General features: G+C 43.2%; 1 protein-coding gene across 2 annotated transcripts in view; it reads right to left on the bottom strand.

The window, feature by feature from the left end:
* cfap58 (cilia and flagella associated protein 58) overlaps positions 1-25666 on the bottom strand; it is a 224973-nt gene that overhangs the window by 120629 nt on the left and 78678 nt on the right. For both annotated transcript variants that reach the window (XM_068053026.1, XM_068053027.1), the window contains exons 12-13: positions 16872-17012; positions 11124-11347 (exon numbers count right to left, since the gene is read on the bottom strand). In XM_068053026.1, the coding sequence (XP_067909127.1) occupies positions 11124-11347; positions 16872-17012 (365 nt within the window). The remainder of the gene's footprint in view (positions 1-11123; positions 11348-16871; positions 17013-25666) is intronic.

Consider the following 25666-nt stretch of genomic DNA (forward strand, 5'->3'; position numbering starts at 1 on the left):
GGATAAATATTGGCCAGGACACCAGGGATAACTTCCTTGCACTTCTTTGAAATAGTGCCATGGGATATCTTACATCCTCCTGAGAGAGCAGATAGGGGCTCGTTTTAACATCTTATTGGATAGATGGCACCTGTGACAGTGCAGCACGCCCGCAGGGACAGGCAGATTGTCCCCAGCAAGGCCCCAAAAACTTACTGTAGTTCCAGGGCCGTCCTTCCTCTTGCTGTGCTGGGTGGGTGTCGTCTCATTAGCGGCCACCGCTCCCAGTGGCGCTGCTGGGTCTAAGAGCTGCCAGCCCACTGATTGGCCATCAGCTCCATTAGACCAATTGAGGGCCTGGGGAGCGAAAAATCCCAGCCTGGCTCCCCAGGCCCAGTGGAGGCGGGCTCGCCACCGACTTTTTGGCCAGTGGGCGGGGTCGCCCGCCCAGTGTAAAATTCCAGCCCGAGTCTCTGCAGTGAGACTTGAACCCATAACTTTTTGACTCGAAAGTAAGTATGCTCCCAACTGAGCTACAGCTGAGATGAGAGTGAGAGAGTAGCCTTGTGTAAGTGGTATGAATGCAAGCTGAGACACCGTAGCTGCCTTCTTCAAAGGTACCTTATAAGAAAATGCTTGCTTTTTTTTTTCCAACAAATCATCAAATGGCTCGTGTTGGTTCTCAGAACCACTGCAGTGGTCAATTTCGTTAATGTAGAAACTCACCTGATGTCTTTGAAGGTCAAGGAGCGATCCTTTGGGTGAGACATTAAACCGAGGCCCCATCTGCTATTACCCCAGATCCCACAACCAACCCTACCAAAACGGATTAGTAAATCATTGCTGTTTGTGGGATATGAGCGTGTAAAATTAGCTGCTATGTTTGATGCTGCAATAATTGCAACCACTTCAAGGTAGTTCAGTGAAGGATTTTGGGATATCGTGAGGAAATGAAAAGTGCGATATCAATGCAATTTCTTTCTTTTCTAAAAAGCCTTTTGCTTTACTATCCTCTCACTGCAGGTTCCTCTATACTTAGCTCTTTGACTGTAAATTGAGTTAATTTCTCCTCTGCATCCTGCTCAATCTCCAACTCTTCTTGTGTAAAGTCCCTTGGGATATTTTGTTCTGTGGTTGGTTCTACAAAAATCTAAGCTGTTTATTTAATTTTACATTACAATTTTGTCTAGCTGCTATATGACAAGATAGCTATTTATGAGGGATTAATAAAAATCACATTCTCAAATGGTCAGTGACTACCACTGTTTCCGTTCAGTAGTTTGGTACCAATTTTTCTAATATTTCAACTTAATCCTGATTTTGCAAAACATCTCTCACTTTACTATTTTTAACATGCAATACATTTCGAACAAATCCTCAATTTTATTATTAAGTCTTTTGGAATCCTGGGTTGGTTTATTTGGAACATGCAAATGACATATGGAGGTGCAGATGCATCACACTGGGCTTCTGCTGTAGAAACTGCATGCTAAAAACGGATTTGCAATAAGCGTCTAGGATTTGTACCAATTACTGAGTGTGTAGTTCTAATTCGACAAGTGCTTGCTACAGCATTTGTTGTGCCAACTATGTTGGTGCCTGTTTATTTGATAGGATAAGGATTTAAAATCTACGCTGGAGGAGGACATAATACTGGAGCGCCCATTTGTTAATGCAGTACATTTCCTATAAAAGTTTCTGGTGAAATACTGAGCACTAGTTACTATTAGGTTCTGTACAAATTTACTTTGATTCTGGTATTTAAATGAAGAATTAAGGGTCTTGGAATGAGCTTTTTTGATAAGGTAACAGAGGGTGGAGGAGGGTAGAGCAGATGATGTGTGTATGGACTTTCAAAAAGTATTTGATTAAGTACCACATATTAGGCTTGTTAGCAAAATGGAAGCTCATGGGATAAAAGGGGCAGTAGCAGCATGGGTACATGGGTACAAAATTAGCTGAGGGATAGATGGTGAATAGCTGTATTTCAGTTTGGAGGGAGGTATATAGCGGAGTTTCCCAAGGTTCAGTACTAGGACTACTGTTATTTTTGATAGATATTAATAACTTGGACTTTGGGGTACAGGGTACAATTTTGAAATTTGCAGATGACACAAAACTTGGAACTATAGTAAACTGTGAGGAGGATAATGATAGACAGGATAGTAGAATGGGCATACAAAGGGCAGTTAAATACAACACAATAAAGTGTGAGGTGATACATTTTGGTGGGAAGAATAAGGAGAACACATGTAAATGGTAAAATTTTAAAGCCTGGGGGTGCTTATGCACAAATATGTACAAATCTTTAAAGATGGCAGGACAGGTTAACAAAGCAGTTAATAAAGCAAATAAAAGCAAAATACTGCGGATGTTGGAAATCTGAAACAAAAACAAGAAATGCTGGAATCACTCAGCAGGTCTGGCAGCATCTGTGGAAAGAGAAGCAGAGTTAACGTTTCGGGTCAGTGACCCTTCTTCGGAACTCCGAAGAAGGGTCAGTGACCCGAAACATTAACTCTGCTTCTCTTTCCACAGATGCTGCCAGACCTGCTGAGTGATTCCAGCATTTCTTGTTTTTGTTTCAGTTAATAAAGCATATGGGATCCTGGATTTTATAATTAGTGGAAAGAGTACAAAAGCCAGGAAGTTATGATAAACCTGTATAAAACATTAATTCAGCTCCAGCTGCAGTATGGTGTACAATTCCAGGCACCACACTTTAGGAAGGACGTGAAAGCTTTGGAGAGAGTACAGAAGAGATTTACTAGAATGGTTCCGGGGATGAAGGATCACAGCTACATGGATAGGCTGGAGAAGCTGGGGTTGTTCTCCTTAGAGCAAAGAGGGCTAAGAGAAGATTTGATAAAGGTGTTTAAAATCACGAAGGGTTTAGATACAGTAAATAAAGAAATACTGTTTCCAATGGCTGAAGGGCTGATCACCTTAAATTTGTGCTGTCTGGTTATTGGCAAAAGAAAGAGAGAGTAGAACTAGGGGACACAGTTTAAAAATAAGGGGGTCTCCCATTTAAGACAGAGAGAGATAAAGAGAAATTTTTTCTCTGTGAGGGTTATTAGGCTGTGGAATTCTCTTCCCCAGAGAGCAGTGGAGGCAGGGTCATTAAATATTTTTAAGGCTGAGTTAGATAGATTCTTGATTGACAAGGTAGTTTGATCTTAGAGTAGGTTAAAGGGTCGGCACAACATTGTGGGCCGAAGGGCCTGTACTCTTCTATGTTCTAAGGGAGTCAAAGGGTATAGGGTGTAGACAGGAAAGTAGAGTTGAGGCCACAATCAGATCAGCCATGATCTTAACAAATGGTGGAGCAGGACTGAGAGGACAAATAGCCCACTCCTGCTCTTAATTTGTATGCTCGTATGCAATGACAAGTTAGGATTTGGAAAGCACCCTGATAAGGTGGTACAAACAGATTCAACAGGTGCATTCAAAAGGGAATTGGATAAATATTGAAAACAGAAAAAAATACAGAGATATGGGAAACAGCCAGGTTGGGGGGGGGGGGGGGGTGGATTAATTAGATTGCTCGTTGAAAGAGCCAGCACAGACTCATTGGGCCAAATGGCCTCCTTCTGTGTTGTACTATACAATGATTTTAGGTTGACCTATTTCACTGATAATGTAAGCCAACACTAAAACGTTATGATATAATCTTAACCTTTTATTTGCAGTGATAATACTGCACTACACTCATGAGAAACATGATAATTCAGTTGTGTGTGGCATTTCTGAGCTCTTGGGTACGTGAAGTAAATTCAAAAACAAATTGTATTTAAAATTGCAAAAAGTCCAAAGGTATATATAAAAAGAGGGACTCAACACTGCAGGAGTATGGGAGAAAGGCTGGGAAAGTGACCGAAGGCATGATTGATGGTAAATTTTGATAATGCTCTGATGGTAAAGCAGATGGAGACCACAAATCATTTAATCAGTGAGCTAGTGGATGGCAGTGGGGATAGGGCAATGTGAGATAGAATGTAAACAGCATAGTCTGGATAAGTTAAAGGAAAGTAAGTAGGTTGGCAGCTCCTTTATAAGTATACTCATAGCCATCATTTCCATCCTATGTCCTTTTCCACAGAGTCTCTGCTCCTCTGTTACTAAAGATCCCCTTCCCCTAATAATAGGCACATTTTAGCTCACTCTACAAGTTCAAGCCACAAGTTAAATTTACCTGCCCAAAGCACAATGCCAAACATCCAAACCTACTTGTTCTGTGTTTTTAAACTGTGCTCTTTTCAAAGCCTGGGTCTCGCGTGCCAATGGATTTTTTGGACTTCTGGATTCTTCTATCATCAGGACCGAATTGTCCTGCTAGACCACACGTGTCTGCCTTAGCTGCCATGACCCTACTCTACCACCCAATCTCTATGTTTAAGGTAACTTGCTCTAGCCTACAGTGCCCATCCCTCACATTGAGTTTCAGGATGGTGCTACAGTGCACTGCCTGCTCCTCAGCTTTATTCTGCAGCTTTGTTGGATCCTGGTCAGAAATCTTTTCCCCTGGGTCGAAAGTGACCTTCAAATTGTAAAATTGCCATTCACCCCACTATTTAAGAAAGGTAATAGAAGGAAACCAGAGAATTATGGACCAGTTAGCCTGTCAGGAAATTACTGGAGTCTATATTAAGGATGGAATGACTGAATACTTGAAAAATTTTCAGCTGATCAGAGACAGCCAGTTTGGATTTGTCAAGAATAGGTCATACCTAATGAACCTGATTAAATTTCTTGAAAAGTTGACTAAAGTAGCAGACAGGGAAATGTCTATGGATGTTATTTATATGGACTTCCAGAAAGCATTCAATAAAGTCCCACATAAGAGAATATTGACTAAAGTTGAAGTACTTTTACTGTGTGTGTAGTCTAGAGTTCTGACAGTGATAATTTTATATTTTTTATATAAATACTGTATATTTTATAATAATTAATCACTCAGGACCTTCCTGGTCTCTGCATCTCAGCTGCTCACTGGATAAACTTGCAGCAAGTATTTCAACCTATAAAGCAGGAGTTTAAGTAATGTATAATGATAATTTCTAAGCCTTCTGGCAATTGCTGTATTTATTTTAAGCTATACTGGTACAGTGTGGCACAACCTGTCTGGGCACAACTCCATGGGTTTCTGTTTAACTCATGACCAAACAATCACTGACTTTGTGGCTCTAATCTTCATCTTTTTAAACAACCTTTCAAGTCCAATTACAGTTTTTGTTGCTTATCTGCACAAATTGGAAAAGTGAAAAACGGATTCGGAATCAGAAGGTAGGTAAAGTGAACATTCTGGTGGTCGGGTCGGGCTTGGGCCGGGTCAGGCTGGGGTCTGATGTGGTTCGGGTCGAGTTTTTTTTCCTGACCTGAACAGGCCTTTAACCTGGAGTACTGTGAGCTGTTCCAGACCTTAGGAAGGATATACTAGCCTTGGAGAGAATGCAACATAAATTTACCAGAATGATAGCTGGATGACCTGGATGGTTAAATTCCGAAAAGTGATTACACAAACTAGGATTGTATTCCTTGCAATTTGGGAGGTTAAGTGGTTATTTGATCAAAATTTCAAGATATTAGGAGTAACTGAGAGTAGATGGAGAGAAGCCATTTTCAGTGGTTGTGAGCCAAAGGCTGAGGGACATATCCTAAAAATTTGGCCTTTCAGGAGTCAATTTAGGAAACACTTCTACATGCAAAGGGAGTAGAAGTTTGGAACTCCCTTCTGCAACTTACAATTGTGCTAGCTCAATTGTTAATTTTAATTCTGAGATTGATCAATATTTGTTAACCAAGAGGTATTAATGAATATGGGCAAAGGCAGGTATGAGAGATCGGTCACAGATCAGGCATGATCCCATTGAATGGCGTAACAGGTTCAAGGGGCTAAATGGCCTACTCCTGTCCCTATGTTCACCTTTGTCCCCACTTTCTATTGAGAACTCGGGCAGGATTTTGCCCTTTTGGTTGGGACATCGACATTGGGGTCAAATGGGGATCAGAACCCCGTTCTGTGTGGGGAACAGTCTGACAATAGGCCCTAATTGGCCTTTAAAAAACCCCTAATTGGCTACCCGCCCCTTGCCGATGGGTAGCCCTGCCGCCCCCTCCCCTCCCCCATCCCGCCTCCAGCAAAATAGCCAGGGCGGGATGGTGCCGGCAAACCAGTACGCTGGTCAGTGGTGCGAATTTTCATGCCCACCCGCTTCTGTGCTCACTCCCATTGGGGGCTAAAAATCCAGCCCCTCATTCTCCAATGGAGTGCCTCTATTCCAGTATTTGGCCTGTTTCTATGGACTTGGGTATTTTTTGCTCATCTACATTCTACACTGGGCCATCTGAGTTGTTCCTCCTGGTTCCCATTGTGGTCTGGATTCTGCTTCCATATGCTAAATGATCTCTGCTTTGCCATGGCCATTCATCCTTCAGAATTCCTCCACTGGCTTTTGTTGGACTGGGACCCCAAGCTCTTACTGCTGTTTCCGATCTTGCGTGACCTTCACCTATCGATAGCTGTATCCCGGACAAGCTCCCTCATGTACATTGGTCCTGTTGATAAGCCATTCACGATCTCCAGTTCCCTAGATTTCATTGCTTCAGATCCTGGAGTTTCACTCCCGCTGCTCCTTTGCTGGTTTATCAGATCTGCTGGTACACACGAACAATATATGTGGCCACTAGGCACCTGTGCTGGACCCCAGGATCAAACTCTGCTGTTCACTCACCTTTCCACTCCTCTTTGGCTCTCCGATTCCACTGGATGACCTCCAGCAGTGCTCCTGCTAATAGTCTGCCCATCTTCACAACTGTCTCCAAAGCTGGACTCAGGTTTGGTAAATGAATCATAGAAACATAGAAATTTACAGAACGGAAGAAGGCCATTCAGCCCATTGTGCCTGTGTTGTCTGAAAAAGTTATCCAACCTGATCCCACTTTCCAGTTCATAGCCTTGTAGGATACAGCACTTCAAGTGCATATCCAAGTACTTTTTAAATGCAATAAGGGCTTCTGTCATGAGTTTCTTTGTGTTACCTTAAGCAACACTTTGAGGTATGTGGATTCCACTTCCTTGAAGATCTCTAGAAGGTTTATTAACAGCTAAACTAGTACATATAATACAGAGCAAACTATATACAGAACCTTTATCCAGGGTGTTGCTGTGCAGAGTGACCATGGCTCCTAGTCACATGACTACATCCTGGTACTTCGCTCATTAGCATACTGAGTTCTCAAAGGGACATCACTCTAAAAGCGATCATGCCTTTACTACCCTTTCAGGCAGTGAGTTCCAAACCCCCACCACCCTCTGGGTTAAAATATTCTGTTCAACTCCCCTCTAATCCTTCCACCACTTACTTTAAATCTAGTATTTTACATAGCTTTAGTTTAACTTCTCTGCTCTTCTATTCCATGCCTCAGCTAATAAAGGGAAGTATTCATTATGCCTTCTTAACTGCTTTATCTACCTGTCCTGCTACCTTCAGGGATCTGTGGGCATGCACTCTAAGGTCCCTCTGTTCCTCTAAACTATTCATTATTCGACTATTTGTGTGAATGCTCCAAGTTAACTCCATCTTGTCCACAGGTCAACTTCATCCCACCACTGGTCCTCAGACTTTAACTATGGACTCTTTCATATTGTCTCCTCTTTGCCTTCTATTTACTACCAGGACATGTTCCTTCGAATCTCTGCCATGGCCGGAAATATATCTCCGTCCATTTGGCTCTATATTTTGATTACCACAAGCCAAAGAGTTCTAGCTGCATTTTCTGTTTTATTTGGCTCCACTTGGGCCCTTCTTTCTTGTCTCCCAATCATGCTACTGTTAATTAATGAAAGAAAAAGCAAAATACTGCAGATAGTGAAAATCTAAAAGAAGAACAGTAAATGCTGTAAACACTCAGCAGGACAGCAGCAGCTTTGCAAAAAGGAAAAAGGTTAGTTTAAGGTTCAGGTCTATAACCCTTCATCATCAGAATTAGATGACAGGTTATAAAGAGGAACACAGAAAGAGAAAAGGGAGTGGGGTAAATATGGCCACATACACAAGAAACGCATGATTTGTAAAGTGATTAGGAGAACAGATATAATAGAAGAATGTAACACTTAAGGAGAAATGATGAGAGATATTGGGCTTGATCTTGCAGTCATCATGCACAGAGAGAAGGAACATGTTGCTTTGAGGTGAACAAATAACCATCTCCTGATTAAAAATTCACAGTCTCCAATTTCCTGCATCTCATCTCTTTTTCATTGTGCCACTAAAATTCATAAGATGGCAAAATAAAAGGATATAGCGGACAGAAACAGGTTGGAATGCTGCCAGGGCACCACCAAATACAGCAAAAGCTAAAGTTAATGGTTATTTAACAAGTAATTGTTGCTGGCATTACTTATGTCACAAAGTTACAACAATATGACTAAATTGTGACGACACGAAATAGGTGCAACAAAATAAATGCCTCAATTTCTTCTAAATGACAATGCGAAAGTTGCCGTCATAAAGACCTGTGTGTATGCACAAATTACGCAATAGATTTACAGCACTTAATGTAAATGCATGGTTCGGCCATTTAATGTAGTTTTGGAGTGCACACTAAAATAAACAGGTGCCTTCCATGACAGTGTGAGGTGCAGAACAATAGTCACCTAGGCTCTCCATTCACAAAACAATAAACAGCTGGAAACAGGCAAGATGGAAATTGAAATATCATAGAACACCACCATCTGGCCTGCTAGTCAAAACATAAAGAGTGCCAGAGAGGGCGAAAGGGTTAATGAGCATAAAAACTGTTCCTGTGAAACTCAATGCTTCAACTGTTTGAAAAGCTTTAGAAATTATTCAGAACATCTGCCGTCAAACATGGTAACATTTGAGCTGATTAACCGAGAATGTGCCTATGCATAACACAAGGCTTGTGGGGTCATTCAAAAGGGTCTAGTAAACTTGCAAAGCTGCCCTGCCATCAGTTACCACTTTCTTTTCATATCTGCAACAAATTTAGGATGAGTCTTTTTGTTCGAATGGCACCTTGCCAGTAAGTAATAATTGATTTATTGAATATGGCAGAAGTGTCTACTTGTATTAAAAAGTTATCGAGAACAGTTAAAGCCAATTTTGTGCTGAGAAACAAGACTTCACACAACAGACTGCAGTTGCAGACTGAGCTCATAAATTAGGAGAGGGGAAGGAAAGGAAGAAAAAGGCTTGCTTATGATGTTCAATATTTATGCTGACAATACATCAGTTGAGATTTCTACTAGCTATTTAGATATTCCATTTTATCACAAACTGTTCAGTTCCCCTAGAGAATATTAAACAGCTTGTAAAAATTCAGTCCAATTTATTCTAATTTTGCTTGTCGTGCTTTTATACATTTCATTTGATTCAAATTATTGAGATCAGTGACCATATTGAAGTGCAGTTTCTATTAAGGTAGAGCTCTGGCCGAAAGGAGAGCTTTAAAGGCGCAGTTATACTGCCAATTTCCAGTCACTGTAAAGGCTACTGCTTCCCAGCAATGTAGTCAAGTCCCAATCTGCATCTGCAGGGGAGCAGAGAGTGAACTTCCCTGCAGATTGTCATTTAATTACTTGGGCTTATATCACAAGGAGTATAGTAGTGAATTCAGATTTAAAAAGTGGGCAAGGAGTCTCTTCATAGTTCAAACCACAGCCATGTCATATGAACATACAAACAATGATGGGCAGGTAAAGACCCTCCTCTGGTCAATCCATCCCGTCTCACACAATTGTGATACCTTGTGTATCACAATATATACGCTCGCCAGCCAACCTGATACCATGTGACGTCCTGATAGAAACAAAGACATGCCAGGCTCAATTTGCTTCCATAGCAGTATAGTTAAAATGCAGCCAGATTTTTAGATATCTTAAGGGTATCAAAGCCACAAATGAGGTAGAGAAGAGATTCGCTAAAAAGATAGTAGGGATGAGAGACTTTGGCTAAAGAAACTGGTTCTTTTCATTAGACCAAAGAAAGGGGTCTAATAGAGTTATTCAAAATATGACAGGCTTTGATAAAGTAAATAGGGAAAAGCCATTTCCATTGGTCAGTGAGCCAGAAACTGAAGGACATCAAGTTTAGATCATCACCAAAAGAATGAATGGAAGAGATGAGAGAATTTGTTTTGTACAGCGGGTTGTTCGGTCATTGAATGCATTTACGGAAACAAGGATGGAAGCATAATCGTAATGGCTTTCAAAAGGGAAAGAAAGAAAGAGTTATGGCGAGATTTCGACAAACCCACTGTGGAAGTTGTACCCCACTGATTCATAATAAGCAAATCAACAGCTCTCTGCCAATATATGTAAATTAACCACACTAGGTGCTACTAAATTACACAGAATAGGAAGGTTTCAGGTTGGCTGGCGCTGTTGGCTGATCTCAACTGGAAGAGTAGTAGAGCTGGGGCTACAAATGGCCCCAGCTTCCCTAGACTACAAAGAGGATAGCAGATAACTCAGTTAGCAGTTCCAATACTAATTTCTAGCTAAAATCCCTGCTGGAAAGATTTACTGTGTCGCTATAAAGGCGGGAACAGGATCGGCCTACAGCGTGATGCTCTCTATTCACTAGCATCCAATGCATAAGCTCACACATGAGGAATGGTTACTTGGATGAGGTAGAGATAGGTTGCCAATGCTTGATGAACCATACACCAGCAGGAAAAGAGGAAAAACTTTGCTTCTTTTTAAATTAAGAGAAAATTCTCTATGGACATGGTAGTGTAGTGGTCATGTTACTGAACTAATAACTCAGAGGAATGGATTAATAAGCTAGAGAATGTGAGTTCAAATCCAACCAGGACAGTTTGGAAATTTGTACACAGTTTAAATTTTTTTTTAAATCTGGAAATAAAAACCTGGTATCATGTCACCATGAAGCTGGCCAATTGTTGCAAAAACCCATCCTTAGGGATGAAAACCTTCTGTCCCTCCCCAGACCTGGTCTTGTCTATATGTGAGTCTAGTCCCACACAAACATGGCTGAGTTTTAACTGCTCTCTGGTGGCCTTAAGGCTGGACAATAAATGCCAGCTAAGCCAGCGATGTCAGAGTCCCAATAACTTTTTTTTAGGTATTCCTTCACAAACAGCTTTCCTAGTTTTACCTGAGGTCATCCAGGTTAGAAACGCTCTTGCTTAGGATGTGTTTCTCCCGTCTTAGTTTTTTGATCTCCATCCGGAGGAGCCGGATATCCTCCACCCGCTGCCTGTATTGTATCTCGCCTTTATTTAACATGGAATGCTGAATTTTGATCTTCTCATAAAGCAGTGCCAGCTCATCATTGCGGCGCACAAGCTGAGTGCCTAAAATGTCTCTCTCACTGATAACCTGGCAAGGATGTTAGAAAAAAATTAATTGTAGAAGCAACACGTAAACATGACAGTATACTGAAATCTTGTTCCAGTGAAGAGGGTGAGCAGAAATCAATCTTCTGAGCTGCACAAGCTCAGAGCTTGAAAAAACAAGGAAGGCTTCCCTGCAATTAAAGACACATAATATGCTTAATGGTGCTTAATGTTTGTTAATAGGAATATGATGGAATAATTATGAACCTATAAATTAAGACTCTGCTTGGAAAATATTGAGCAAAATTGATTTCAAATAACCATACCCTGTGTTACAACCAGGTAAGAAAGGTGTCTAGGGGTCTGTTACTATGTTCACCTAGTCTTTTTGTAACAAGGTTTAATTTTAAACACACTGTTTAAAGCTTCCCCTTTGTGAATCCTTGTTCACAATTTTCCAATTATAAGGCAAAGAAATGAGCAGAAACAGGCTTTCTTTGGCTTAAAGAAGGTGAAATTTATTAAAACTTAAACTATAATACGGTTAACGCCGATGGATATACGACACACCCACGTTAGCATGCACACACGATACACTCATGCAAATAGGAACAGAAAAGAGCAAAAGATGTGTGGAACAGTTTGAGGCAATATCTTGTTACTGTTTCTTGAGCTCGCTGTAGTCTTTGATTGAGGATATGGTCTTGCATTTCGTTGGGACCCAGTAGTCTTCTTAAAACTTTTGCGTTTCATGTGTTTTCACAAGATTCAGTTCCGTGGAAAAGAGATGGAGGCAAGCAGACAGGAAAGGAGATGTTCTCAGTCCATGAGCACACTGTGTTCTCTCAGTTCAAATCCTGTTTTCTCCCATTTAAAACTCAGTTCAAAACCCTGCAACAGCCAGTTAGTCATATAACTAAAACTGGTCTGACCATCTCTGTGCATTGGGGAAGCAACTACTGGGTCCCCATTGTTTCAACATTGTCTGGTACGATGTAAATGTCCTTCTATAAAATTCTAACAGGACTTGACGCTACTGTAGTCTCGTGGGCCCTTCTTAATAAATATTTCTCCCCGGGACCTCTGTGGTACCACTAACCGGTGAACCGCTGTCCACTCCTTGCCCTCAGGTCTGTGAGAAGAACTCCATTTCCTCATCAGTACCTCATTCTTTAAAAAGCAGTAGTCAGGGGCTCCCTCTGCTTCATTTTGAGATTGGGCAGCCTGTGCTAACTCTCGCAATACTGGGTCAGTTCGCTGAGCCTCAGCTAGAGAAAATCTATTTAATTCATTCCCTGGGTCTCCTAATTTTCCAAAGAAAGTCTTGTACAGACAGACCTCATGGACATTTGCCTGCAGTGCCAATGCAGTCCCCTCTGGGGGAGCTGGTTTGATCATGGTCTGAACCACTACACATTCAGGGAAACTGCAGAGGCCCGTCTCCTGCCACTGTCCTGTCTCTCTGACCTCCTGCGGTCTTTCTTTCACTATAGAATGGAGGGGCTACCACCTTCACCCCTGCCAGATCATTACCAAGGAGCAGGTCAACTCCGTCCACAGGCAAACTAGGGACAATCCCTACCGGTCCCAAAACTAAGTCGCACTCCAGGTGCACCCGGTGCACAGGTACAGGCATACACTGCCCTCCAATACTATTCACCGCCATTTTGGTGTTCACTGCACTCTCTGGGGGAAAGGTCAGGTCTTTTCCCAATAAAAGGGATCTGGTGACCCCTGTGTCCCTGAGAATCACTATGGGCTTGCTTGCCCCACTCGAGCGATATGGGGTTACTTTCCATACAGATACAAAACCCTGATAACCTTCAGGAATCCTATTAACATTTCCTGCACTGGCCGTAGTAAGCTTCCTGGGTTGCACTCTTACTGCAGTTAAAGCCACAGCTTGTTCTGTGTTTTCCATCAGAGTCCCATCTACACTGAGCGGTGTGCCCTGATTAACCCCATCAGTTTCCCCTTTAGTTTCCAGCAGTCAGTTTTTAAACGCCCTGCCTTATTACAATGGAAGCACACAGATCTCCGGGTCTCACTCTTGCTCACAGCACCTTCCTTTTTGGCTGGAGGAGGACCCCCTGTGTCTCCTGCTTTCCTTTCTCTTCCAGGAATGCCTGGGCTTCTATCACCTTCCTACCCTTTGCCCTTTTTGGATTTGTGGGGGTGATTAGGAAAGGTTCTCCCCTGGGAAACAGACTTACAAATTAAAGCAATCTCATCGGCCAGAACGGCTGCTTGCCAGGCTCCCTGAACCCGCTGCTCCTCCACATGGGTTTTTATTCAGAATGGGAGAGTTTTTAAATTCCTCTAACAGGATTACTTCTGAGAGTCTCATAGCTGAGCTGTATTTTTAAAGCCGTCAGCTGCTGGTCAAAAGCCAGCTGCTTGCTTCTTTCAATCGCCAGGGTTTAAACTTCTGGCGGTAGGCTTCGGGTACTAATTCATATGTCCCGAAGATAGCATTTTTGGTCAGTTCATAATTTGATAAACTCTCATCTGGCAACAGGGAATAAACTTCATGGGCTTTTCCAGTTAGTTTGCTTTGCAATAAGAGAGACCAGGTCTCAGCTGGCCATTTTAATTGCCTTGCCAGTTTCTCGAAAGACACAAAAAATGCATCCACATCTTCCCCATTGAATTTTGGAATTAATTGAGCGGGTTTTCGCAATTTTGTACCCATTCCTGAATTGTGCTCCTCCATATTGACCATGCTTTCAATACGATTACTCTGTCACCCCCTAGTTAACTCAAGCCACCGTAATTCTCTTTCTTTGCATTCCTTCCAGAATATTCTTTCTCTCTCTCTCTCGTTCCTTCTCCTGTCTTTCTCTCTCTCTTTCCTGCCTTTCATTTTCTTCACGTTCCTTTTGGAAGGCTGTTTCTTTCTCCCTCTCCTGCCTCTCTCCCTGTCTCTCGCTCTCTTTCCCTGTCTTCTAATTCAAGTTTCCTTTGTTCCAATTGTATCTTTGCTACCAATACCCTGTCGGATTCTGTTTCTAACACTGCTTCTGCTTCTTCAAATTCAAGGGAAACATGGCTGGCCACTACCCTTAGGAGTTCAGACTTCCTAGCCTTGCCACGTACAGTAATCCCACACTGCTCAGCCATTTTTCTCAACTCCTCCATAGACAGTGCTTTTAACTTATCCCAAGTTACTTCACCCAGGCTTGGAAAGCTACTGGCTGCAGTTGCAGACATGTTAGTATTCAATCACACACAACCACAAGGAAACCTGTACTGATTTGCACTTTTTGATTGAGAACAATTTGGCTTCCCACTTCCAATTTCACTCCTTCGTCTGTGGGTAACAATCCAGATGCTAGCACCCAATTCCTGTTACAACCAGGTGAGAAAGGTGTCTAGGGGTGTGTTACTATCTTCACCTGGTCTTTTTATAACAAGGTTTAATTTAAAACACACTGTGTTTAAAGCTCCCCCTTTGTGACTCCGTGTTCACAACTTTCCAATTATAAGGCAAAGAAATGAGCACAGACAGGCTTTCTTTGGTTTAAAGAAGAAAGATGAAAGTTATTAAACTTACTTAAGCTTAAACTCTAATGCAGTTAACACCGCCGATATACAATGTGCCCATGCTAGCATGCACACGTGATACACAAATAGGGACAGAAAAGAGCAGAAGAAACGATAAGTAGAACAGTTTGAGGCAATATCTTGTTACTGTTTCTTGAGCTTGCTGTAGTCCTTGATTGAGAATATGGTCTTGCGTTTCGTTAGGGCCCAGTAGTCGTCTTAAAACCTTGTTCACGTAGGAAACCTTTCTCTGAGTTTCATGTGTTTTCACAAGATTCAGTTCCATGGGAAAGAGATGGAGGCAGGCAGACAGGAGAGGAGATGTTCTCAGTCCATGAACTCATGATGTTCTCAGTTCAAATCCTGTTTTCTCCAATTTAAAACTCAGTTCAAAACTCTGCAAAAGCCAGTTAGTCATGTGACTAAAACTGGTCTGGCCACTTCTGTGTATTGGGGAAGCAACTACTGGGTCCCTACTGTTTCAACATTGTCTGGTGCTAAATGTCCTTCCAGTCAGGGCTTGCAATTTTAAGTTTTTGTTCATGTGGCGAAATAATGCCTCAGTCTTGGCAGGTGGGGGGTTTGCTGGACAGCTGTTACTTCAGCGAAAAAAACTGCCTTCTCACTTGCTACACTTGAATACCACAAGCAACTTAGGGTGCATTTACACTATGACTGCAGCATCGGTGTGAAACAAAGCTGCAGTTATAGAAAGCAGCAACAACTTGCATTTATGTAGCATCTTTAATATTGAAAAATGCCCCAAGGCCCTTCACCGAAGCATTTGCAGGCAAAATTATGCCAAAGAAGGAGGAGCAACCCAAACCTTGATCGAAGAGCTGGGTTTTAAAGGAGGGTCTTAAAGGAGAAGAGGCAGTTGAGGAGAGGCAGAAAAGTTTAGGGAGGGAATGCCACAGTGTGCTGCCTACACAAATGAAGGAACGACGGGCAATTATGAAGTGAAGGGTGTGGGAAATGTCCAACAAACGAGAGTTAGGTGAATATATGAGAAAATTGAGGAATGGTGCCAATAGACCCTGGGCCAGCAATGGAAAGCCCACTATGTTGTCACTTGGTGGGAGAAGGCACAGTAGCCTTCTTACGCTTAATAGCTGTGGCCTTCGTTTAAACAATTTTTGAAGTCTTTAGGACGATTGTTTCCTTTAACTGGTCCTACCTGGTTTGTGGTGCTACCAGACACTGGTGGACTTTCCAGGCAACAGCCTCTGTGCTGCAAGAACCTACTCTGCGTAACTAATAAGCAGTGACTGAGGAATATGGGCCAGAATTGTGGCAGGGCCGTGGTGGGAGGCCACCCTTTCTCTGGTGGTAAATCCACTTCAGAGGGAAATTCATCCCTGAACGTTAATGGTTGCAAAGCTAGGAAACATTCATTGAGGATTCCACTCCACTGATATCCAGTCCACCCCTACTGAAAATCCACATGTTGTGTCAGGGCAGGATCAGGTTTGACTGTGAGCCCCCTCTCCCCCAGTAGCCCGCTGACATACAAGAATATATTTTATAATGTGCAGATCCAGCACAGTGTCGCACACACCGTGAAAACATAATGGACGTTTGGGCGCAGAGTAAAACTCAGAGCAAGTGCACATCAGACTTCCCGTTACATGCTCCCAGCAAGCTAGTTGGGTGGCTAGTTTTTCAGCCGGCACAGACAAGGTGGGCTGAATGGCCTCCTTCTGTGCCATAATTTTTCTATGGTTCTATAGTTCTATGGTTCAAGCGAGATTAAGGACATATAAGAACATAAGCACAATAGTGTCTGGATCTAGAACCACCACGGAAATAAAACACTGAAATACAGAAAATGAACAAAACTGCCGGTGCCATAAGAGAAGTGCACTGGGGACTGACAGCTGCCATTTAGGTAACAACAGCACTTAAGTAAATACTTGCATTTATATCGTACTTAGTTACATTTTTTGAGACTCTCAAATTGCATCATACATGAATTCATTTTAGAGTGGAGTGAATTAATCATCTCGTAATCCAATGTGGCATACCTGGTCCAGTTCTTTCTTTTGTCGAATCCTCTCTGTGTCAGCCTCATCAATAATCCTCAGCAGCTTTCTTTCCTCCGTCTCCTGATTTTCAATGAAAATCCTGGTGTCCTGGGCCTGTTGTTTCATTTTCTGCAGTTCAGCCTGTGGTTAGAAAAGAACGGAAGAACACTTTGAAATAAGAGAAATCGTGTAGAATGATTGATAGTTTCAAAATTCATAGATCCTGCATGCAGTCCAATGGAATAGACATCTTACTACATATCCCCATAATATAATTATACATCAATACAGTAATGACTTGGGGTACAGTTCTACCCAATGATAGCATCGTAGCTGATGTACCACCAGAATTCTAATTCTGCCCAAAACAGTGCAAGCAAAAATCTAAGTACTATAGGCTCTAACGAACTGAATTTCCACATTACAATTTTTTTTTAAATCAGTTAGCTTTTTCAAGCTGGCTTTCCCTGTAAATTTATGATCAAAAGGCAGCAAGAATCATGTGCATTATCATTTATTTACTTACATTGGGTTTCTTTTTCAAGTGTATTCTTTTGTCGCATATTTTTGACAGAGTGATAATCTCTAGGAATACAACACTTTCCCATTTTGGACACTCAGTATGAGCAGTAAGCATTCTCATATGATATGAATATATTATAGAATTAAAATTATTGAACAGATCATCTTTGTGGGGGCGAGGCGGGGGGGGGAAATAGAATTACAGGCTGGAATTTTACACCACCCCATCGAGCCGGATGGTGCCGGGGGGCTGGCGTAAAATGGAGTGGGAGGCTCCGGGAGACCTTCCCAGCCCGCTCCTACCTCCTCCCCACTTCACATGGGCCACAGTGGGGGTGGGGCGAGAAACGCGCCGCCAGCCCCAGGCCAATCGAGGCCCTTAAGTAACCATTTAACGGCCACTTAAGGGTCTTGGCCCGCCTCCACAGATATTTTGCCCGTGGCAAGCGGGCGTCCGGTAGACGTGAAAGGCCGCCCAGTGATACCTGGCAGCCTTCCAGCACAGGGTGCCTGATTGAGGGCCACCCTTGCTTCCCCAACCACCCCCAGGACCCGAGACGCAGCCCCCCCTTTCCCCCATCTCCCCCAAAATGACCACCCTTGCCTTACCGGACTGCGACCAACTTGCTCGGCAAGGCAAACCAAACTTACCTCGGTCCTGGCTCCGTGTCCTCAGCTGGGATGCAGTCCCAGCAGTAGCCTCGCTCCCAGTGGTGCTGCTGGGACTGAGAGCTGCCGGCCCGATGATTGGTCAGCAGCTCAATGAGGCGGGACTTCCTCCCTCAAGCGGGTGGATGTCCTGCCTCTGAACAATTAAAGCCCAGGGGCCTGTAAAATGCATGTTGGATCCCCCGGCTGGGCAGATGCACATTCGCCACCAACTTTCACGTCAGTGGCCAGCTCCCGTCCCCCAGTCGTAAAATCCAGCCCACAGAATGGTTAGAGCACAGAGGAGCAATTTAGCCCATCGTGTCCATGCCTGTTCACTGCAAGAGCAGCTTAGCTAGTCCCACTCTCCCACCCTTTCCCCATAGCCATGTAAAACTTTTCTTTTCAGGCGCTTATCCAATTCTCTTTTGAAAGCCCTGATTGAACCTGCCTCCACCACACTCAGGCAGTGCATTCCAGATCCTAACCACTCACAGCATAAAAAGTGTTTTTCCTCATGTTGCTGTTACTTCTTTTGCTAATCACCTTAAATCAATGTCCTCTGGTTCTCGTCCCTTCTGGAAATGGGAACAGTTTCTCTCTATCAGCTCTGTTTAGACCTCCTTTCAAATCTCCTCTCAACCTTCTCTTAGGAGAACAATGCCAGCTTCTCCAATCTATCCACGTAACTGAAGTCATCTCTGGAACCATTCTTGTAAATCTTTCCTGCACCCTTTCTAAAGCCTTCATATCATTCCTAAAATCCAGTGCCCAGAATTGGAAGCAAAACTCCAGAGTTTTATAAAGGTTCACCATAACTTTCTTGCTTTCGTACTCCATGCCTCTATTTATAAAGCCCAGGATCGCATATGGCTTTTTAACCACTTTCTTAGCCTGCCCTGCCACCTTCAACTATCTGTGCACATATATCCCAGGTCTCACTGTTACTGCACCCCCTTCAGAATTGTGTCCTTTATTTTATATTGCTTTTCCTCATTCTTCCCACTAAAATGTACCACCTCACACTATTCTGTTAGATTTTATCTGCCATGGGTCTGTCCATTCCATCAGCTTGTTTATGTCCTCTTAAAGTCTATCACTATCCTCTATATCCTTACTATTCACCATATGCCCATCTGGCATGCACAGCTCTGTGCTGACAGTAAATTTCATTCAAGGTCTCTACTTCCAACTAACTGTGGATTGAAATTAGTGCAGAATCACAGTCAATTTTGTAAATCACACCCACTAGGCACTGGGTTCAGGCTGCTACCATTCCTTTTACATTAGCACCCTTACAAGCAGCAGAGAGAAGCCCAGCATCATCTGGAGTGGAATCAAACGCAGATCCCAGAAGAGAAAAACAAGTGTGCTACTATTGCCTGGGAGATATTTTAGGATATTTTTTATATACAGAATCAGCTACTCTGAATTTTTCAGTTTCTCTAATTGACTACATAACTTAATATTCATCTCCTTTTAGCCATAAGCACTAAGTAATCCAATGGACCATCATCTAGTGGATAGTTACTGAAGCTTATCGGAACAGAAAATAGGTCAACAAGGAACCAGGAAGACAAATGATCCAGACTGCCAACTGTGACCCATTCTCAGCTCGAATCAAGAACAAAAGAAAGTATGTCTTAACTGTATCTACATCTGGTTAGAAAAAACATGCTAGCCTCTTTGATCACACAAAGCTACTTTCAACTGGATATTTTTCCTTAGTAATTGAAAATATCTGTCGTCTGCATCTAAAAGCAAAATACTGCGGATGCTGGAAATCTGAAACAAAAACAAGAAATGCTGGATTCACTCAGCAGGTCTGGCAGCATCTGTGGAAAGAGAAGCAGAGTTAACGTTTCGGGTCAGTGAAGGGTCACTGACCCGAAACGTTAACTCTGCTTCTCTTTCCACAGATGCTGCCAGACCTGCTGAGTGAATCCAGCATTTCTTGTTTTTGTGTCGTCTGCATCTCCTGCCTTTGATTCTGGCATTTAATGTAGCAGTGCCATACAAGTCCCGATGCCAATGAAACACTGAATAATTGCCACTGACAAAATAGCTTTGGTAGACAGAACTGAATCATACTCCTTTTCCTTGATACTGAAATATATAATGTGCAACAAAAACGACTTGCATTTATATAGTAACTTTCATGACTTCAGGACACCCCAAAGCATTTTACAGCCAGTGATGTACTTTTTGAAGTGTCGTCACTGGTATAACGCACGAAAAGTGGCAGCCAATTTGCACACAGTAAGATCCCATAAGCAACAATGTGATTATGACCAGGTAATCAGTTTTAGTGGGGTTGGCCAGAACACCAAGGATAACTCCTCTGCACTTTTTCAAAATAGTGCCATAGAATCTATTACATTCAGCTCAGAAGGCTTACTGAGCCTTGGTTTAACTTCTCATTCAAAAGATGGCACCTCTGACAGTGTAGCACTCAGTACTGAACTTTAGTGTTAGTTTAGATTTTCTGGTCAAGTCTCTGGAGTGTGGCTTGAACCCACAAGATTCTGACTGCAGACTGAGTCATGGTTAGTACTAATCAAACGGTATTAATTGTTGCCACCCACCAATAACTTGTTTGGGAATATAATCACAAACATGAGTACAGAAATGATGTCACAAAAACAGAGGGGGAAAGAGTGAAAAAAATAAATCTTGCAACTTGCTGCAAAGAATCTTGTCGGATAGTGACTGAGCGAATGCAGCAGTGAACCAGGACACCTGGTTGGTCAACTATGTGGCAAGAGTTCAAGCTGTTGGTAAATGAAGGCGAACATTTGCAAAGAAAAGCTGACTGTATCAGTGCCTCAATCTACTGTAGGCAGCTTTCCACTGAAGTGCAGAGAAAATGAGTCGGAGAAAGGGCTGCGCATGGTGGAAATGATTAGTCGTAGTGGATGCTGCATCGGAGGGGAAGGTGGCTGGAATGCATGATCACAGTCACACAAAAAAACTATTGGCATTCTGTCAGTCTTAAACTCTACTCCAGTCTGTAACGCAAAGGAGCTGGGACAAAGAAGGACTTACATTTATATTTCGTCTTACAATGCCGCAGAAATGTGCCTTTTATATAAAATGGGTTTCCTTTAAGTGCGGTAATTATTGTTATGCAGACAAATGTGAGAGCGGTTGTGCTGACAGCATGATCCCACACCCAATTACATGAAAGGCCTGTTCAGTTATTTTGGAGGGCAGGTATTGGTTTTGAGAGTGATGTTGACCAGGACATTGAAGGAGCTCCTGCTCTTCTTAAAGTGGTGTCGTGGAATTTTTAACCTCCAGCTGGAATCGACAAGAAACAGACGGGTCTCTGTTTAACTTCTCATCTGAAAAAACAGCAACTCCAACAGTGTAGCACCCTCTCAGCACTTCACTGGCATGTCAGCCTAGTGTGTGTACACAAGCCCGGAGGTGGAGCCTGAATCCACAAACATTTGCATTGCCAAGAATTGGAGGGAAAAAAAATTACAATGGAAGTAGCTGTTAAAATGAAAGTGATTTGCGTTAGCATGAACATAGAAACATAGATATAGAAAACAGGAGCAGGAGTAGGCCATTTGGCCCTTCAAGACTGCTCCACCATTCATTATGATCATGGCTGATCATCCAACTCAGTAACCTGTTCCCACTTTTGCCCTTTGATCCCTTTAGACCCAAGAGCTATATCTAACTCCTTCTTGAAAATATACAATGTTTTGGCCTCAACTGCTTTCTGTGGTAGCGAATTCCACAGGCTCACCACTCTCTGGGTGAAGAAATTTCTCCTCAACTCAGTCCAGAAAGGTTTACCCCGTATCCTTAGACTATGACCCCTGGTTCTGGACTCCCCCACCATTGGGAACATCCTTCCTGCATCTACCCTGTCAAGTCCTGTTAGAATTTTATAGGTTTCTATGAGATCCCCCTCACTCTTCTGAACTCCAGCAAATATAATCCTAACCAAGTCAATCTCTCCTCATACATCAGTCCTGCCATCCCAGGAATCAATCTGGTAAACCTTCGCTGCACTCCCTCGAGAGCAAGAACATCCTTCCTTAGATAAGGAGACCAAAACTGCACACAATATTCCAGGTATGGCCTCACCAAGGCCCTGTATAATTGCAGCAAGACATCCCTGCAACTGTACTTGAAACCTCTCGCTATGAAGGTCAACATACCATTTGCTTTTTTTAACCGTCTGTTGGACTTGCATGCTTACCTTCAGCGACAGGTGTACGAGAACACCCAGGTCTCGTTGCATATTCCCCTCTCTCAGTTTATAGCCGTTCAGATAATAATCTGCCTTCCTGTTTTTGCTACCAAAGTGGATAACCTCACATTTATCCATATTATACTGCATCTGCCATGCATTAGCCCACTCACTCAACTTGTCCAAATCACCCAGAAGCCTCTCTGCATCCTCCTCACAACTCCCCCTCCCACCTAGTTTTGTGTCATCTACAAATTTGGAGATATTACATTTAGTTCCCTCATCTAAATCATTGATACATATTGTGAATAGCTGGGGTCCTAGCACCGATCCCTGCAGTACCCCACTAGTCACCGCCTGCCATTTGGAAAAAGACCCAATTATCCCTACTCTGTTTCCTGTCTGCCAACCAATTTTCTATCCATTGCAATACATTACCCCCAATCCCATGCGCTTTAATTTTGCATGCTAATCTCGTATGTGGGACTTTGTCGAAAGCCTTCTGAAAGTCCAAATAAACCACATCCACTGGCTCCCCCCCATCAACTCTACAAGTTACATCCTTGAAGAATTCTAGTAGATTTGTCAAGCATGATTTCTCTTTCGTAAATCCACACTGACTCTGCCCGATTCTACCACTGTTCTCTTTGATACTGGTCTCTAGAATTTTCCCCACTACTGACTGATCTATAATTCCCTGTTTTCTCTCTACCTTCCTTTTTAAATAGTGGGGTTACATTAGCTACCCTTGTTCCAAATGTCCACAGCTTCTGTTTTGTGCATCCCTTGTTCGGTTTTCATCATTTGTGTGCTGCCAAGAGATAATCATCTTCATATTACTAACACAACATAAACACTTCTCATATCACATTTTTAAAGTAAAATTTCTGCACAAAATGTTTTTTTTTAAACTACATTGTGGCATTTGCATCAACAGCAGGAAAATTTCTACTTCATCAGCAAAAAGATATGAAAGCTTATGTTCATGAGCTTCTGAAACATATGTAGGATACTAATATGGTTTGTCAGACATTGATAATTCACATTGAATTTTAGGCGTATCTTGGCTGTTTCCTTTCTTTCGGTGAGCAATTTATATTACATTCCATCTTTAGTATTCAAAGACTAGAGGAAGCCCTCCACCAGGCCTGGAAGCCATACTGCTATTTTGTGTGGCTCAGGCCCTTAATTGGCTCCAGTCGGGGCTTCTGCCCCTCTGAGGCAGGAAGTCCCACCTCCAAGAGCTGCTAGCCAGAGGGCCAACAGCTCTTCATTCCCAGCAGGGCCACCGGGAGTACTAGCCACTGCTGGGACTGCACCCAGCCAGAATAGGAACACGGACATTGGCCTCCGGAAAGTTAACTGAGATTGGGCCACGCAGGGACAATCGGCTAGGCCCCAGCTAGGAGGGGGTGGCACAGGATAAGGCGGGAATGATTGTTTCAGTGGGAATGGCCCTAGTGCTGGAGGGGGGGGGGGGGGGGGATCCCTCCTTGGGGAATAGGGTGCCTGATCAGGAGGGCCACCCCCCCTCCCCACCTCCTCCACTTCTCCCCCCCCCAGCTCCCTCCACCCCCACAGCCTGCAAGGAGACTGCCAGGTAGCAGTAGGCAGCCTCCTCAGGTGCCGAGGTGCCCTTCCGGTGCTGGTAAAAGTAACAGCGGCGGCAGAAAGTGGCCACAAGATCCTCAAATTGGGCTGCCTGCCACCTTCCCCGCCGCTGGTGAAATAGCAGCGGAAGCGGGTGGACATCGAGGATGACACCCCCACCATGCCACCGGATTTAACCACCCCCCCGACCCCACCCCACCACCACCCCCCACCCCCCAGCCTGCACCCAAGGGGTGTAAAATTATGGCCAAGGTTTTAAGAGGATAGAAAATTGGAGCAGGAGTGGGCCATTCAGTCCTTTAAGCTTGCTCCACCATTTAATAAGATCATGGTTGATCTTCTATCTCAACTCCACTTTCCCACCTTATCCCCATATCACTTGATTAACAGTGTCCAAAAATCTAATCGCTCTCTGTCTTGAATATAACCAATGGCTCAGTAGCCCTCTGGGTACAGAATTTCAAAGATTCATAACCCTCTGAGTGAAGAAACTCCTCCTCATCTCGGTCCAAAATAGTCGACCCTTTACCCTAAGACTATGCCCTTTTATGGCTGCAGTGGTTATATGCTGGTGTTCACAACAGTCAAAAGTACTCCCAGAAAGAAAGAGTTATAATACTAATGACATCACATTGGTCTGGAGGCCACAGGCAATAGTAAAACAAACTTCAATGTGAACATCAGCCAGTTACTGCAAACAGCTGGTTGTGGCTTTTGGAAACACCACGAGCAGCCTTTTTCACCATGTGGAATCAAAGGTTACAGGTGGGACTTCAACCTAATACAGCAGTGCACATTTAAGAATGAACCTTGATGTGCAACGTCATTACCATCGCTGAATCCCCCATTATCATGGGGGTTACCATTGACAGAAAGCTTAACTGGACTAGTCATATAAATACTGTGGCTACAAGAGCAGGTTAGAGGCTGGGGGTTCTGGGCAAGTAACTCACCCCCTGACTCTCCAAATCCTGTCCACCATCTAAAAGGCACAAGTCAGGAATGTGATGGAATACCCTCCACTTGCCTGGATGAGTGCAGCTCCAACAACACTTAAGAAGCTCAACACTACCCAGGACAAAGCAGCCCGCTTGATCAGCACCCCATCCACCAGTTTAAACAAACATTCACTCCTTCCACCACCGGCACACTGTGATAGCAGCTTCCAAACCCATGACCTCTACCACCTAGAAGAACAAGGGCAGCAGACGCAAGGGAACACCACCACCTGCAAGTTCCCCAAGTCACACACCATCCTGACTTGGAACTATATCGCCATTCCTTCACAGTAGCTGGGTCAAAAACCTGGAATTCCCTTCCTAACAGCACTGTGGGTGGAACTACACCACATGGACTGCAATGGTTCAAGAAGGCGGCTAACTACCACCTCCTCGAGCAATTAGGGATGGGCAATAAATGCTGGCTGCCAGTGACACTCACAGCCCATGAACAAATAAAAAAAAAATTGTGCAGTATTGAATTGCAATGTCAAAGAAAAAAAGTTTTTCCTCTTCCTAACATAACAAACCAAAGCCCAGAGAATTAGAAGTAAGGGTACTAACACTGCTAATAACAAAACTCAAATAATGTTGGTCATTACTGGCCCTGGGGATCTCATTATTGTTCCTGTCGAGTTGCACAAGCCATTAATGACCTTACTACCCAATCAGAGCACAGTGAGGTTACTATTTCAGCACACTATATTTTTTATGTTCCTTTGTAACTCCCTGCAGATACTAATCAAACAGCAAGAATAAAATATTTGATCCGGGCCAATCAATAATAACCAATTAAAATATCAGCACTG

The sequence above is a fragment of the Heterodontus francisci genome, chromosome 20 (assembly GCF_036365525.1).
Source record: "Heterodontus francisci isolate sHetFra1 chromosome 20, sHetFra1.hap1, whole genome shotgun sequence".
Lineage (NCBI taxonomy): Eukaryota > Metazoa > Chordata > Chondrichthyes > Heterodontiformes > Heterodontidae > Heterodontus > Heterodontus francisci.